Raw genomic sequence first — 16429 nt, forward strand, 5'->3', positions numbered from 1 at the left:
TTATGATATCGCGCATATTTATAACTCAACCGGTTTAAATTATATTCGGTCGGATTATTTTTTCCAAATGAAAGGCTTATTTATAATAAATACATAACTTCTTGCCCTGCTTCTAAAGCGGGTTGTTCCTATCCATGATCAATTCTATAGATTATCTATCATCGGGTGCCTACTGGTGGTCGTTCTCAGATTAATTGCGGTATTTTTTATTTTAGTTTTTATAGTCAAAGGAACTCACATTTTAATAATAATTTATCTTTCATACGGGTACACGATTTCGACCACGTTTATCTGCTGCCACACCTCTATAATATTGGTAGTTTAAGTACGATCTAATTATATTTTCTATCCAAAACCTTCCACCTAGAGGGCAGGACCCTATTTGTAACTCCGCACGGCTGGTCTACCTTCCAAACTTGAGATACCTGCCTTAAAATAATACTTAAAAACAGAAGGACCATCAGTTTGTTCATTGAATTAAATATATAGGTGTTTCATTTGGATGTTTGTGGGGAAAATAAATAAAAGTATAATTGTGTTCAAGTTACATGGAAAAAAAGAATCAAATTTTCGATTCTAAGCTCATACTAACTAGAAGTGGAAACTCTCCATATTCAATGATGACTTAAAATATGAATTAACTGTAGCATTACATAGCTTTTAATAAAAACTCTTTTATTTACTAAAACATTTAATATATTAAAAATATGTTAAATAATATGCAACAGAAAAAAATGCAACGTGTGATAAATAAAACAATAACTATTTGCTTTAAGCGGTGTCTAAATACAAATTAAAGTTCTAGAATGTTCATCTCCTGAGATCGACCATTTCTATAGGAGCTGCGTCGTCTACGTTTATATGTGATACATTCTGAAATTGAAATATGCAAATATAAATATACAAATATTTAAAAAATTCTCATACTCATTTTACTATAAATTCTTATATTTTTCTCCACAACGGAAGCTCAATATTAGCTTCTTTCGATGACATTGTTGCCAGTAACGAGTTTAAAAAAATCTTCCATAGCTATTTTACATTTTACATAAATATATGTAAACTCTATTCAAATCATAAATATATGTAAACTCTATTCAAATTACGAAGTCCCTTTTGACACATCTTAGAACGTAACTCTTCACGTTTGGCATAACTTGTAATAAATAATAAACATTTTTTGTAAATGGTCGTAAACATAATTAAAAAAATACACAATCAATCTAAATCATTATACAATTAATTTACTCACACAATAACATAATAATAACATACTAGTGGTCCCGCAGTAGTCGAAATTTTACTATAATTAATTGAAATTGTAAGTTTGTACACTATTTATGATTGTATTTTATACTTCTATAATCGCAAATTTCGCCAAGGCTACTCTATAAAAAAATATTAATAAAGACAAGCAATATTTAATCTATTCTCAATTTGAGCACAGACGTCAAGAACAAAAGTTTGACAAAAAATAATATGTATGCGTGTGTGCGTATATTACATGGTATGTAGTTGTATAATGTTTTCTTTATTGATTTAATGTATGTTTATGCATTATTTTAAAATAATATTAGCATTGTGCACTTCTTCTCTATATTCTCTATAAGTGTGGAAAATTTCATACTCCTCCGTCCGCGCAATTTTCGTAAAAAGGGATACAAAGTTTTTCCTTCACGTATTAATATATCGACGCTTGAAAGGCAAAGGTGACTAAGCGACAATAGCGGCTTTGTATATAAATGATAGGCAATAACCATATTCGATGCGCAAAAAATATATATTTCTAGGTCTATTAAAATCATTCCAATCCTACAGCTACTAGCTAGTTTCTACTACAGCTAGATTCGTTAAAATATTTTTTTTTTTCAGGTATTTCAACTTTAAATTAGTCTACTGTAAAGTTCACGCATTGTCGCTTAGACAAGTTTGCTTTTCAAGCGTCGATATAGATTCTGTCAAATGGGACTTCGTAATTGGAATAGAGTATAGTTGCATTATTTGAAATTGTTATCTATTGAAACGATTTAAAATGAGAGCTAATAAAATAAAGTCCCTGTCAAATGAAGGAAATTTACTGTACATCCAGTGAGCTTTTTGGTAGAATTCGAGAAGCCACTTCCATCGACTTTAGTTTTATTTTCGCACACTGTACTATCACAGATGCTAAACATTTACTAAGCAATAATTAAAGAGTTGAACAATTATTGATAATGTTATTATCACCTATCATCAAGCGAGATTTTTGTTTATCTATCTATATATATAAAAATTAAATGCTGTTCGTTAGTCTCGCTAAAACTCGAGAACGGCTAGACCGAATTGGCAAATTTTGGTCTTGAATTATTCGTGGAAGTCCAGAGAAGGTTTAAAAGGTGGATAAATATGAAAATGCTCGAAATTATATAAAAACAAACAATTTTGTTTTTCCTTTGATGTGTCCCCTTAATGTGTCTTTTATTTATCGATTGAGGCACTACGAAGTCTGCCGGGTCAGCTAGTTTTATAAATAATATTTAAAAATACTCACGTGAAACAGAGGCGGGTCATTGGGGTGCGGGTGGAAGCCGCTTTGTCTACAGTTGGCTATGAACTGCATACCGTAGTCCGGTGTTAAGGCGAAGTAGCCAGTTCTAAGGATCAAATATATTTACATTGTATTATTGGTTCTGTTACTACTAAACCCATAGACGAGATTCATATTCACTGCCATACACACGAAGCTGACCTACTCTTCAAAGGACTTCAAATGTCTATCGACATACATAAGCAGGTAAATGGTAGCAGTCAAATTAATAAAATCTAATTTTGAAATTAAGCTATCTTAACACTTAAACGTATGAAGTCGTCGTGACCTAAAGGATAAGACGTCCGGTGCATTCGTATGTAGCGATGCATCGGTGTTCGAATCCCGAAAGCGGGTACCAATTTTTCTAATGAAATACGTACTCAACAAATGTTCACGATTGACTTGCACAGTGAAGGAATAACATCGTGTAATAAAAATCTAACTCGCAAAATTATAATTTGGGTCATAACTGGTAGTAGGACGTCTTGTGAGTTCGCATGGGTAGGTACCACCGCCCTGTCTATTTCTGCCGTGAAGCAGTAATGCATTTCGGTTTGAAAGGTGGGGCAGCCGTTGTGACTATACTGAGACCTTAGAACTTATATCTCAAGGTGGGTGACACAGTTATGCTATATATGTCTATGGGCTCCAGTAACCACTTAACACCAGGTGGGCTGTGAGCTCGTCCACACATCTAGGCAATAAAAAAAAAACTAAAACTAAAATTTTCCTTCATATTAGTCAGGGTGATTTCGAAAAGGCAAAGACGTCCAAAACGACACAATTCAAATTTCATTTGAATTATTATTCGAATTCTGAGAAGTATGTACAGTTTATATTTTCTTTATAAACTGGTATCGAATAATATTGTTATCTGAATAAAATTTTCACGTACTTTATTACAATATCATTATTTAAATTGATATTTTTATTTATTTTCGTTTGACTGTTTCCTCTTCCAGCAGAAGCATTCTTAAACAATGCTTGAATTTTATAATTAGCAGTTTGAAGAATTTATAAATTCATACGACAATCGGAGCCGGAAAAGAGGAACACCGAAAGCCGAAATAGGCAAGATAGTGATGGTTTAGATTCCCTTTGCCTAGTTCATCCGCTAGTGGAATGCTATAACACTAGACACTATTACTGTATGTACTGTTACGTCTCTGCTTACTCGTTGTATTTGGGCGCGCAAACGATCGCGATCGCTTCGGCCATCATCAGCTGGTACGAGCACTGCGTGTGCAGGTCCACCGACGACAGGAACGCGGTCTGCGTCGGATGCGTCTGCCGGAAATACGTCATATTCGTGAAGTGAAAGAGGATTTTACTGGCGGTAGGACCTCTTGTGAGTCCGCACGGGTAGGCACCACCACCCCGCCTATTTCTGCCGTGAAGCAGTAATGCATTTCGGTTTGAAGGGCGGGGCAGCCGTTGTAACTATACTTGAGACCTTACAACTTATATCTCAAGGTTATATCTCAAGGTGGGTGGCGCATTTACGTCGTAGATGTCTATGGGCTCCAGTAACCACTTAACACCAGGTGGGCTGTGAGCTCGTCCACATATCTAAGCAATAAATAAAAAAGAAGGTCCCAAACGATGGTCAGACTGAATAGCGGAGAAACTAAAAATATCTGTTAGCGACGCACTCTACCAAGCTACAGAATGGAATCGATGGAGACAGCTGGTTGACGGAACCAAACGGAGTCACGACCCTCAGTAATGAGGGACCGATTGAAGAGAGAGAGAGAGAGACAGGAGAACCATTCCAAGATTATAATTTGGAAAAAATATAATAACGAAAAAAAAACTTCTCCAACTATTTAAATGGATTAAACTTAATTGAACTTCAATTAAAAACATCGAACTGTTGATGTTAATAAGATAATATCAATACTATTATCGTGCAGATATGAAAAACCAAAATCAAACGAACTGCCAGATCTCAAAATACTGTTAAGTTTGTTTTGCGTGAAATGAAACGTATTTTTTTATTATTTATGTATGGTTGTTTTCATAATATTCATTTAACAACGTATAACAATTTAATATGTTATTAAAAACGCAAGACCGTAAAAAACGAAAAAGTAGTTTTAAGTATGTCTATGAGTCGTCTACGAAAACAAAAAAAAAAACACTGGATCGTATAATTTACTGCGAAGCGATTTTGTTTTTATTATAATTCTAGTCGAAGCGTTTGTTTTAAATGTAGGATTGGTAAGAACGGAACGTATGAAAAGTGTGGAACGGAGCGTTAAAATGTGAGTGAAAGAAAACGGAAAGAAAGGGAGAAGAGAATGACAGACAGAATGACAGAGAAAAGGAAGATGGCGAAGACGGTTAAAAAATTAGCAAGGCGTAGGTAATAAAAGTGTTAACTGATTTTTAATTATTATTATTATAACAGAAGATTTTGGAACAGCGTAACTTTTATTTTATGTGCTGCGATCCCTATTCTACATAAATATTATTTATTAGTGTTTAATGCTATACATTTGGTCATTTGGACAAATCAATCACCATGACATAATTTTATAAAAAAAACACAAATGGTTTCCCTTGTCTCGGTTTCGTTTAGATCAATTATGTATAATTCACACATGCTGTGGAAGTGAAACTTTCAGAAATATTCTATCTCATTCTCTCGCAAGTTATATCCTATAGGTGCATATGTTTGTCTCTTTTTAGCATCGCTTTTTCATTTCGAGTTTCAACAATGCTAATGAAGTCTTCCGTACAATATTTGCCTAACAACAAATATTTTACGCTTCTTATTTCGTTTGTTAGCACTATCTATATTATCTTTGTAAACAAATATACTTTTTATATGTCATAGTTACTCTCCGGTTGCCTAGAAGAGATAATTCTAGGGCAGTGGTCGGCAAGCTTATTAGCCAAACAGCAAAATATGCAGTTTAAAACGGATTAAAAAAAATGGAGAGCCAAATCTGTTTGTAAATGTAGCATTCATTATTGTAAATCATAAAATAAATGCTATATTGTATACTGCTTCGATTAATATCTAATAATATAATAATCGACATCAGTCGGGGGTGCTGATATTATATGACCGTACTTACTATTAAACGGCTTTTCCGTTCACAGCCGGATAATATTAGAGGCCGGGCAAGCCCGTAGGATATTTTTGCCAGAGCCACACTCAATAATTCAAAGAGCCGCACTTTGCCGACCTCTGTTCTAGGGCATAACAAATCGACAATAGCAAATCTCTTTAAAATTACATTTTGGATAATACGATTCGCTTCAGACTTAATTATTGGTGTAGATATAGTATGTAACTTATTTCTAAACACGTACATGTATCCATCCTAGTGTGATGAGGTTGTGTTGGTCCTGGTAGTGAAATATCTCCTCTTCATTGTTGGTGCTACATGAGTCCGGGGTACCGGATTGCTTCGGAACTATGACGTGTGTGATCTTCAACTGGTTCCGTTCCTAATGAAACAGTATACCAAAAGATCGTTAATATATTTCGCTATATCAGTGATTCTCAAACTTTTTTTCTCAAGGCATGGTTTTAACAATTTCAAATATTGAGGAAACACTAAGAAAACACTGTTGTAAAGTTGGTTACTTAATAGACTGTGTCAAAAAGTTTCTGTTAATATTTTTTAGTGTAAAATAAATTAATATGTTTTACAATAAATTAATAATAAGAATTCACTTGAAAAACATATAAAACTAAATTTCTTAAATTTGGCGACAATCACTTGTCTACGATTTCAACATGAAAAAGGGGAATATTAATGTAGGACACCAGGTAAAATTTAAAATAGACATCAAATTCTATACTTTTTTATGAGTTCTTTATCAAATATTAGCTCTATGTTACATGCTATGTTGCATGTTACATAAAATTATAATTTGCGTAATTACTGGTGGTAGGACCTCTTGTGAGTCCGCACGGGTAGGTACCACCGCCCTGCCTATTTCTGCCGTGAAGCAGTAATGCGTTTCGGTTTGAAGGGTAGGGCAGCCGTTGTAACTACACTGAGACCTTAGAACTTATATCTCAAGGTGGGTGGCGCATTTACGTTGTAAATGTCTATGGGCTCCAGTAACCACTTAACACCAGGTGAGCTGTGAGCTCGTCCACCCATCTAAGCAATAAATAAAAAATAAAAAATAACATGTATGAGAGGCCTAATTGTCTATTTTTTCCTCATTTCAATAAATACCACATGCTCCAAAATATAGCTAGTGATTTTACTGTCAATCTACTAACACTTCACTTAACTAAGAGTATGTAATGGATTTAGTGTTCGAAAAACTTAATGTAATAGTTGAGTTACATTCAAAAACTGTGGGTGACAACTATTTCATACCAACATTTCTTTTCGTCGTAAAACAGATATTTAGATTGTTCTTTATTATTTGATTGAATCACATTCAACAAAGTTTAATTAACAATCACTCCGAGACTAGTCTTCTATTTACAAATAACTATAGGATCTATGATTTATATCTTTTTTTTTGTACATATATTCACTCTTACCAGTATCCCCGCGAGTATACCACAGGTCTCTATATTTCGTGTGGTATTATCGGCAGCGAGACGCAAGAATCGACCGAGTAACGCCGCGGGCACAACCACGGTGCGGAGTCGGTGAGAACCGTACAACGCGCCCCCAAGACTGCTGTCACTAGAAATAATATAAAATCTCATTATTTCTGTTCATTTAACAGATGTAGAATTCATAGCTTGTTTGATTTTAAGTGAATATCAGAGCTAATAGATAGATAGACATCCATTATACAATTGTTGAGGGCGGCATTCTCATTGTATATTCAACAGTCTACAGTAAACCCCAACACTATAGAATATCTTTGAACCTGAAACCTATGTATGAAAAAAAAATTGTAAGAAAAGCTTCAAACTGTAATGCAAGACGACTCAGAAAAAGGCAGAGGCAGAATGATGATATCGACTCTTAAACTCTCACAATACAACAACGTATTGATTTCATGTCATTAATATTATTAATCTGATTTACAATGAATCATACTTGAATGAATGAAAAAATATCTTATGAACATTTATCGAAAACAATATCTAAGTATGTACATACAGTATGTAATACTAACCTACCTCAATGTCAATGTTGAATATTTATATCAACGCTTGAAAGGCAAAAGTGACCAAGCGACAATGTGTGAACTTTACAGTAGACTAATTTAAAGTTGGAATAAATTTAAAATATGAGAAATACCTGAAAAAAAATCTATTTTAACGAATCTAGCTGTAGGATTGAAATGATTTTCAGGACCTAGAAATATATTTTTTTGCGCATCGAATATGGTTATTGCCTGTCATTTATGTACAAAGCAGTTATTGTCGCTAAGTCACGTTTGCCTTTCAAGCGTCGATATAATGTACATATGTCTATATGTTTCCAACCACAACAAAGCTAATGAAGTGCTGACATTTTACTGAATACTTAAAGTATTAAATGATCTTACTTATGTGGCCTTGAAGGTGGTATAAGAGGTGGCACAGGTTGGTAGTGATGGGGAGGTGCTTGCGGAGGTTCTGCTGCAAAGTCATCAGGATACAAGACCCTATCAACAGCTGGTGCCGACGGTGAAACTACCCATTGTTCCTGTGAAATCCATAATATATTTTCGAACTATTTTATTATCTCCTATATGCAAATAGTAAATATAGACTTTGGTACATTTACATATTTTCTTTCTTGAAAACAATATAGAGTGGAGGCTAACATCCAAGGATTTGGATTTACCACTATAGAGGCAGAAGTCCTTTTTACGAGGTCAAAGAATCAATGGCATTGAACTACCATTACTTCAATTACATTGAACTATCATTACTTCAATGGCATTGAAGATGTAAGCATCAATGTAATTGAAGTAATGGTAGTTCAATGCCTACATTCATTGTAAGTAACATTTACCATTCAATTTTTTGCCTATGGTTGTATACTGGTGAATGTTTCACTTTGAATAGTGAAAGACTTGCATAGAATAACGTGTTATAATATAAAAAGTTTAAAGAAGCTAACTCACATTATTCAATAAGTGAGGGATTGTTGAGTTTCCATCTCTCTTATTTTCGTCTGCTTGTAATCTTTCAGCGAGTTTCGCATCGGCCTGCTCTTGTTTCTTCTTTTGTGCTTCGGCAATCTGTCGCTTTTCCTTAAATTTACACATTGATTTATCATAAGGATTGCTGATATATTTATTTTATTTTATTGCTAGATGGGTGGACAAGCTCACAGCCCACCTGGTGTTAAGTGGTTACTGGAGCCCATAGACTTCTACAACGTAAATGCGCCACCCACCTCGAGAAGTTCTAAGATCTCAGTATAGTTACAACGGCTACCCCACCCTTCCAACCGAAACGCATTACTGCTTCACGGCGGAAATAGCCGGGGTGGTGGTACCTACCCGTGCGGACTCCCAAGAGGTCCTACCACCAGTGATTACGCAAATCATAATTTTGCGGGTTTGATTTTTATTACACGATGTTATTCCTTCACCGTGGAAGTCAACTAAACAATAAAAAAGCAATACGCACCTCATTCTCTTTATACTGGGCATGTTCTTTAGCATATTGATCCAAGAGCTTTTGTTTCAGTTTCTCAGCTTTAGGCATCACCTCTTTGAGTTTACCCTGATTGACAGATTTCACTTGTGCTGGCACACTACTGTATTCTGGATGTTTCCGTATCTTTTCCAGGAATAGTGTCATGAACTTCATATATAGAATATATGCGTTCTCCAAGCTCCCTTCTGCTAGATACACATTAGCCATTCTTACCATCTCAAGACCAGATCTATAGTACCTGCACAAATAAATAATAATAATAAGAATAATAATAATAAACATTTATTCCAAACACAAATTAAGTACAAAAAATAAATAAAAAAAGATAACAAAGATAACGAGGCTTGGAAATGGTTACCGGCTCAGCAATGCCTAACAGTATCGAGACAATCGGTACTGCGGCGCTGATCTTCCGCCGGCACCTGCGGAGTGACGCGCACACCAGCATCAGACCGACCAATACACATCATTGTAAAATATATTAAAAAATAAAAAGAACATGAATAATAAAAAATAAAAAAAAACAGTTATGAAAAGGACAACAAAATGACATTATTAAATTAATTAAATAAAAATTGCTGTTGCAAAGCACAATTAATTATAGTACGGAGTAATTATATTTGATATTTTCGAATTTTTCTTGTATATTCAAAAGATATACTTTTAAATTTGTTTTAAAGGACCTTAGCGTTCACTGGTGCCGGATAGGTGGAGAAATATTGTTCCAGCATTTAGAGGCCAAGTAGCGGAAGCTGCCTCTAAAAGCAGCAGAGCAGTGTCGAGGAGTCGCAAACACTTGGGAGCGTTGTCGCGATTGCCTACCGCCATCTCCCAAATAAGTCAACTTAAGATATAAATAATTCGGCGTTTGCAATTTTACGACTCCAAATAATAAACAAGCAAAATGCAACTTCCTTCTCAACTTTAAATTCAACATTTTGCTTTGATTAATTATCGGCGTAACATGGGATCGTGGTGGGATGCTAAAGCAAAATCTCATGCATGCATTCTGTACTCTCTGTAATATGCACCCAGTTGAATTAAGTAATCTTGGTCCGTATACCACGTCCGCATAATTCAGTTACGAGAGAATCAGTGTCTCAACGAATTGAATCCGAAGTTTTTCACTGAGATAATTGCGGATGCGCTACAGGACCTTCAAGCGATAGAAGCAGTGGCGGACCATCTCAGTGACATGCTTCTTAAACCGGAGACCTGCGTCCATCAGTAGGCCCAAGTTACGCACCTCATATACTCTCTCAATGGGCTCATTTCGAATATTTAACCCATTGAAAGGTTGTGATGGAAGCTTAGACAATCGAGATTCATTTCCAAACACAATATATTTAGTCTTGCTGGGATTTAAGAAGAGTGAGTTCTGTTCCGACCAATTCGCCACTCTATTTAGGTCCCCTGTTTCTCAATGGCCATTGTAAACTCGGACATCTTAAAAGAGATGTACAGTTGAATGTCATCAGCATATATATGGTACTGACAATGATTGATATGACCAACAATATCTGCGCTGTAAAGGATAAATAGTAAACGGCCCAGGATCGAACCCTGTGGTACACCATTAATGACGTTAGCCATGTTGGATCGAACAATACCCTCACCGCGACGAATTTCCACCAATTGCGATTGTTCAGTCAGATAACTTGAGAACCAACGAATGGTATCCGCACTTAAGCCATAGAAACTCAATTTGGCAAGAAGAAGGTCAATGTTCAAGCTGTCGAATGCTCGAGAGAAGTCCAGAAGTACCAGAACCGTACACATACCCCGATCCTGTGCAGCAAGGATATTATCCGTCACATCTAAGAGAGCAGTTGCAGTACCACGCGATCTCCGGAATTAGATTGAACCTCAACCAATACATTATTTTATTTTATTTTTATTGCTTAGATGGGTGGACGAGCTCACAGCCCACCTGGTGTTAAGTGGTTACTGGAGCCCATAGACATCCGTAAATGTGCCACCCACCTTGAGATATAAGTTCTAAGGTCTTAGTATGGTTACAACGGCTGCCCCACCCTTCAAGTCTAATTTGGTTGGTTGTTATTAATTATTTATTATTATAGTTGGTTGTTGATTACTTACGGAAAACACTATTTGTTTAAAGTACTTATTTCAGTAAAAGTTTCAAACAACATAACTTAAATGACCTAATGATGTAGTAGTTACTAGTACATAGCACTGGAAGATGCTTTAGAAAAGCGGGATGACAAAATTACACTTCGCTGAACATATTCGATTACATTTGCGCAGAAAATACCTGTTTCTAGTGTAACCTATGTGCGAGGACTTTGATTTCATTATAGTTTGAAATCCTGGTTTGAAGTACTGGAATTTGATTTATTTAAGTACTTACCTTCTAGGTGGAACATTAGGATCGACGTCAACCATCGTCCCGTAGTTTGCGAGCTGCTTAACTCTTGCTGAAGGTTCCATTGAAGCTAGATCAACATGTTTCGGGCGTTTTTCTTCCAACTGCATATTTTTGCAATTTTTACACGACAAATATTCGCAGGGAAATTAATCTAAATTCAGTTTTCACTCTGAATTAAACAATAAAAATAATGAATACATGTACATAAATGAAAACAATCCGATTACATTTTTAAACCACCGTAGAGTGATGTGCGTAACGTAAATGTAGCCGTGCTCGACGATATAATTTGATAATGCTGATAATTTTTCGATGCTATATTCAATCTATCGATTCAATCCGATAGATCAAAACAACAGCATCGAAATCGTGATGTGATGTACCAATTTGTGATGAGGATGACTAAGGCACTCACAGTTTTTTAATACGTAAACACTAGACTGTTTTTATATGTAGGTGGTTGAAATTTAAGTAACAGAATAAAAGTCAGATATTAGATTTGTTACTTGATTTCATTGAGTTCATTTGACATAATAGTATACAATTGGAACAATGTTTATAAGGTCGTAAAAATCTTACCTCAGCAGTAAAATGCATAGCAACCTGAAAGGTTAAAGTTTGTTTTTCTAAAAAAAAGGTTATTTTATTTGAAATTGAATACAATTACGGTTTATTTATTTTTTATTAAAGTATAATCAGAAATCGTTAACTTTTTTCAAAATAAAAAACTACAATTTTTAAACGATTTATCGATATTTCAATCAATTTTTGCATGCAACACTAGCATGAAGACTTATGTCATCCGACGTTTTCGTTTAATTTGTCTATTGAACAGGCAAAGAGAACTAAGCACAGAAATCCAAATCCTTTGTAAAGAAAGCCTGTCTGAAAATGACTGAAACTATTATTTCCTTTTTCATATATTCAAACTACATATTTAAGTTTTATTTCAGTTAGTTGTATATTGTTCAAAGAAAACTTCCTTTTTAGCATTTTTATTTGTTTAAAATATCTGTCCCTGCGAAAATAGCTCGCAAAAAATTTCGCGTTCTCTCAAGATCAAGAACTTGTATTCAATTAATTAGATTGTTTTACTTCGCGAAGGACACGACAAATATTAGTAAAATTTTAAAATACATATACTACCTTATGTCTTCGGTTTCAGTCAATACAATTATACAATTTTAATATAATTATAGTCCATATATTGCACAAGTAGTAAGGCACAATATTGTAAATGTAATATATAATACATATTCAATTTATTTAGGACTGAACAAGTTGGACACAAGATGCGATCGATATTTTTTTAGAATAAAAAAAAACTGAAGCACTATAATAATATGTATAATGAAGTGTATATAGTGAAGAAATATTGTCGAACAGCATAATGATATCTTAAAATTTGAGCAGATTGAATTAAATTAATTAGTTTTCTAATGAAAAACACTTCTACTGGCAGAAATTATTTTTAATTAACAACTTTTACAAAAAACTTGACAACAGATGTAGCTGCAAAATACAATAGGACACCATAAAATCAACGAAAATAAATAACAGATTGTGTGACATACACTACCACAAAAACTATGACACGTCAAAAAACAAGGATATGCAGACGGACAACTCCGATAAATCCAAAAGCATGGCTTTCGTCTCAGCGTGTATGCATACATATCGTCGGACTTTAAATGTGCCCACATTTGTGTGTCAGCACCTTCTACAATATCGTTTATGACATGAAGGGATGTCTTAAAACGCCTAAAAACTTTCCGAGCAAACGAAACTTTCTTTTCATGTTCTTTTGCTAGCGAATTTTTTATTAAGCCTACTGATTTAGGATTATAATAATGACACGATAATTCATTACGAGGTGGACTTCTTCTGTAGCTTGAATTTGTAAGATGGGTTTTTGAATGTGAACATTTACTACGTGAACGTTTACCAGTTCTAGATGGATTATGACAGCTTTTAACACCCTCACTACCGAATTTATGCGAGTTTACTGAAGGCTTACTTATTGAACACTGTTTCGTGTGTGGTGTGCTCCGAGATTTCAACGGTGGCAAGGGATTTGCATGAAGATAATTTCTATTTGTTATCGGATCGGAGTGAGACAATACGGGATTATGATGATGGTTGGACATTCGAGGATATTTCGATGATAACGGACAACGTTGAAATTCTTGGCTCCCAAATCTTTCTCCTTGGTGATTGTAACATGAAGGACGTTTTTCCAGTATAGGTGAACGCGGGTATTGCTGTAACGCTTCAGAATGAGTTGGATTTTGTGGCTCTCGTATAGTAACCTTTTTATTGAGATTATTGCCCTGTCCACAATCACAGTCTAAATGCTTCTTCAATGAACTCTTATTTTGTACCTTACGTTTTTTAATAGATTTTTCAGTAAAACCACACGGCTTTGCTCCGTTACATGCACATAATTCGTAAAAAACTTGTTCAAATCTTGAATGGTTCGCATTTCGTTGCGTTGTGTCTTTGCGAACCGGTTTCACCATCCAACCTCTCTTCTTAGCGTAAAAAAGTGTATATATTTTCTCTGGATCGGGGCGTTGTGTAAATACAGGCCGTGAACAAATATTATTTGCTCTCTTTTGATTTTGTTGTATACAGGTTTTTTGATCATTTATTTTAACCAGTGATGCAATAATTTTACCAGAATAAATAAATCTATCTACTGCTTTTGTTGAACAATTCGATAATAATGATAAGATACTTTGAAAAATCGATGATGTAGGTTGCTTTTTCAGTAGTTTAGGCTTTTCAGCAACCTGTGAACGTGTCCTAAATGGATTTGTTACTAGCCAGCACAGGGCCATCAAAACAATGCAAGGAAACCATAACACAAACATTATCGCAAATAAAAAGTATTTGGCGACCATTTTTGCTCTATCTTGAAAGTTATATTCAACGAGTATTTGAAGAGGAAGTGGTTTCGTATGTACTTTTTGAGAGGAATCAGGTCTTACGGATTTACACGGCTTTTTAAATTTTGGTACGAAAACAGGACCTGTACAGACTTTTTTAGAACATAAAGATCGACTTGTACCAACCGCAGCTTCTCCAATACTTTTCTCAATTATAGGCGAATGGTAAGAAGCCGACACTTGCTGATCTTTACATTGATAGTCTATATTTTTGTACAAAGGGTAACTGCTTCTACCGCTTAATATTTTATTGCATTCTGGGAAGTCTATAACATTGCAATGTATAGGTCTTCGACAATTACAGCTACTTGAAGTAGATTTCGTTTGTCGTAGCTTATTAAATTTTGCATTATCAAGACGATTCCTAGATGTTTCATTTGGCCTTTTTAATTGGAACCGTTTTCTTGTTTTTACAAAATTCTGTTTGCATTTCTTCGTTTCGGTGGCAAAGTTAGTTTCGCATGGGTATAGAGCGCTTGGATCTACACAGCCTATTGGTATTGATGTTTCTTTCTCTCTATGTCTACGTTTTCCCTTGTTTTTTATAGATTTATCCTTTAATTTAGATGTTTCGTTGACGAATAAGATTTTCACGTCTTTTGTGTAATCTTTAATCTTTGCTAGTTGATTTGATTGTTTTCGTTTAGGTTTCTTCCTGTGCTCAATTTCATTTTTAATTTCTGGTGAAAGTAATTGATTTCCTAGAGACTGTAACATATAATGGAGACTAGTGAATGATTTATTACCCTTATTCTTCGTTTTACCTGAAATTTAAATTTAAGAGGTTTCAGTGATGAATATATAAGACAAACATGATGCAAATCATACTTTACACTGACTTCGAAAATAATTATTGACTTGGTCACTTTTAATTTTGCGCTTATCAAGGTTTTTACACTTCATTTTTGTTTTCTTAACTTTTCTCTGTCCAAAATTTTCCAACTTATCTCCATTATTAAATGCTGTTCGTATTTCACTTCCTTTATTTTCGTCTTCTTTGTCAATTTTAATATTTTCCAACTTATTACTACTTTCACATACGCCTTTTTCAAATTTAAGAACTCGTAACCCGTGTAGATCCATTAAATTAAAATTTTTACCCTTTGTCGTAAAATAAAGTCCATTTTGGAAATGTTATGCACTTAAAAAATGCATTAAAATAAATAAAAATGTTCTGTAAATCTATCAAAAATGACAAATGACAAAAATGATTACATTGAACAGAAATATTGTCGATTTATTAATATTAATATTCGTCAATTAATCACAATTCGACCATAGTCACTAACACATAAGAATTACATTAATTTTATACAGCACATTTTTTTATCTTGAGATTCATTTTTGACTGTTTAAGAAAACAATTTTAAGATAAAAAAAATATATGAAGGACGGTGGCTCGAAGGCCTTTCCACTTTTACCAGGACAGATGGGCGAGCAAAGGCTCAGCCAGGAGGGCAGGTAATATTTGCTAGCAGCTGCCCGAGCGCCTCCAAAAGAGACCCAACACCTCAAGAGCTTCACCAATGAATCTACTACCGGATTGGAATCGTGACCCACTGAGAAGATCCGGCGAGAAACTCAGCGAGCGAGTTCGGTTACCGGGGTCCCTAAGCCTGGTCCTAGTGTTGGAGCTGAAGGCGTCTAGTGCTGAGGTTAATGGATCTGATGGAACCATGATGGGACGTGGGAAAAAAAATGATAACACTAAAGCTCGTCAATAGCTTTTGGAAGTCGTCCTGGCCTAAAGGATAAGACGTCTTCGTATCTACCGATGCCCCGGTGTTCGGATCCCGCGGGCGAGTACCAATTTTTCTAATGAAATATGTATTCAACAAATGTTCACGATTGACTTCCAGGTGAAGGAATAACATCGTGTAACAAAAATCAAACTCGCAAAATTATAATTTGCGTAATTTCTGGTAGTAGGAACT

The 16429-nt window shown here is 34.8% G+C and overlaps 2 protein-coding genes across 3 annotated transcripts; both read right to left on the reverse strand.

Annotated features, from left to right (window-relative positions):
* Positions 1-673: 673 nt before the first annotated feature.
* On the reverse strand, positions 674-12337 carry LOC101744622 (STAM-binding protein-like A). Of its 2 annotated transcripts, XM_038012889.2 has the most exons (10): positions 12127-12337; positions 11530-11716; positions 9129-9396; positions 8618-8746; positions 8054-8193; positions 7089-7236; positions 5891-6028; positions 3744-3856; positions 2531-2633; positions 674-873 (listed from the first exon to the last, which is right to left on the reverse strand). In XM_038012889.2, exons 2-10 carry the CDS (start codon positions 11652-11654, stop codon positions 811-813), a joined length of 1227 nt encoding a protein of 408 aa, XP_037868817.1. In that variant the 5' UTR covers positions 11655-11716; positions 12127-12337; the 3' UTR covers positions 674-810. The 2 variants fall into 2 exon arrangements, with proteins under 2 accessions (XP_037868817.1, XP_037868815.1); XM_038012887.2 differs by having other exon boundaries at positions 11530-12127.
* Positions 12338-12997: 660 nt separating this feature from the next.
* On the reverse strand, positions 12998-15747 carry LOC105842323 (uncharacterized). Its single transcript, XM_012694656.3, has 2 exons — positions 15335-15747; positions 12998-15259 (listed from the first exon to the last, which is right to left on the reverse strand). Exons 1-2 carry the CDS (start codon positions 15576-15578, stop codon positions 13023-13025), a joined length of 2481 nt encoding a protein of 826 aa, XP_012550110.2. The 5' UTR covers positions 15579-15747; the 3' UTR covers positions 12998-13022.
* Between the last annotated feature and the right edge of the window lie 682 nt (positions 15748-16429).

Source organism: Bombyx mori, chromosome 9 (assembly GCF_030269925.1).
Source record: "Bombyx mori chromosome 9, ASM3026992v2".
NCBI lineage: Eukaryota > Metazoa > Arthropoda > Insecta > Lepidoptera > Bombycidae > Bombyx > Bombyx mori.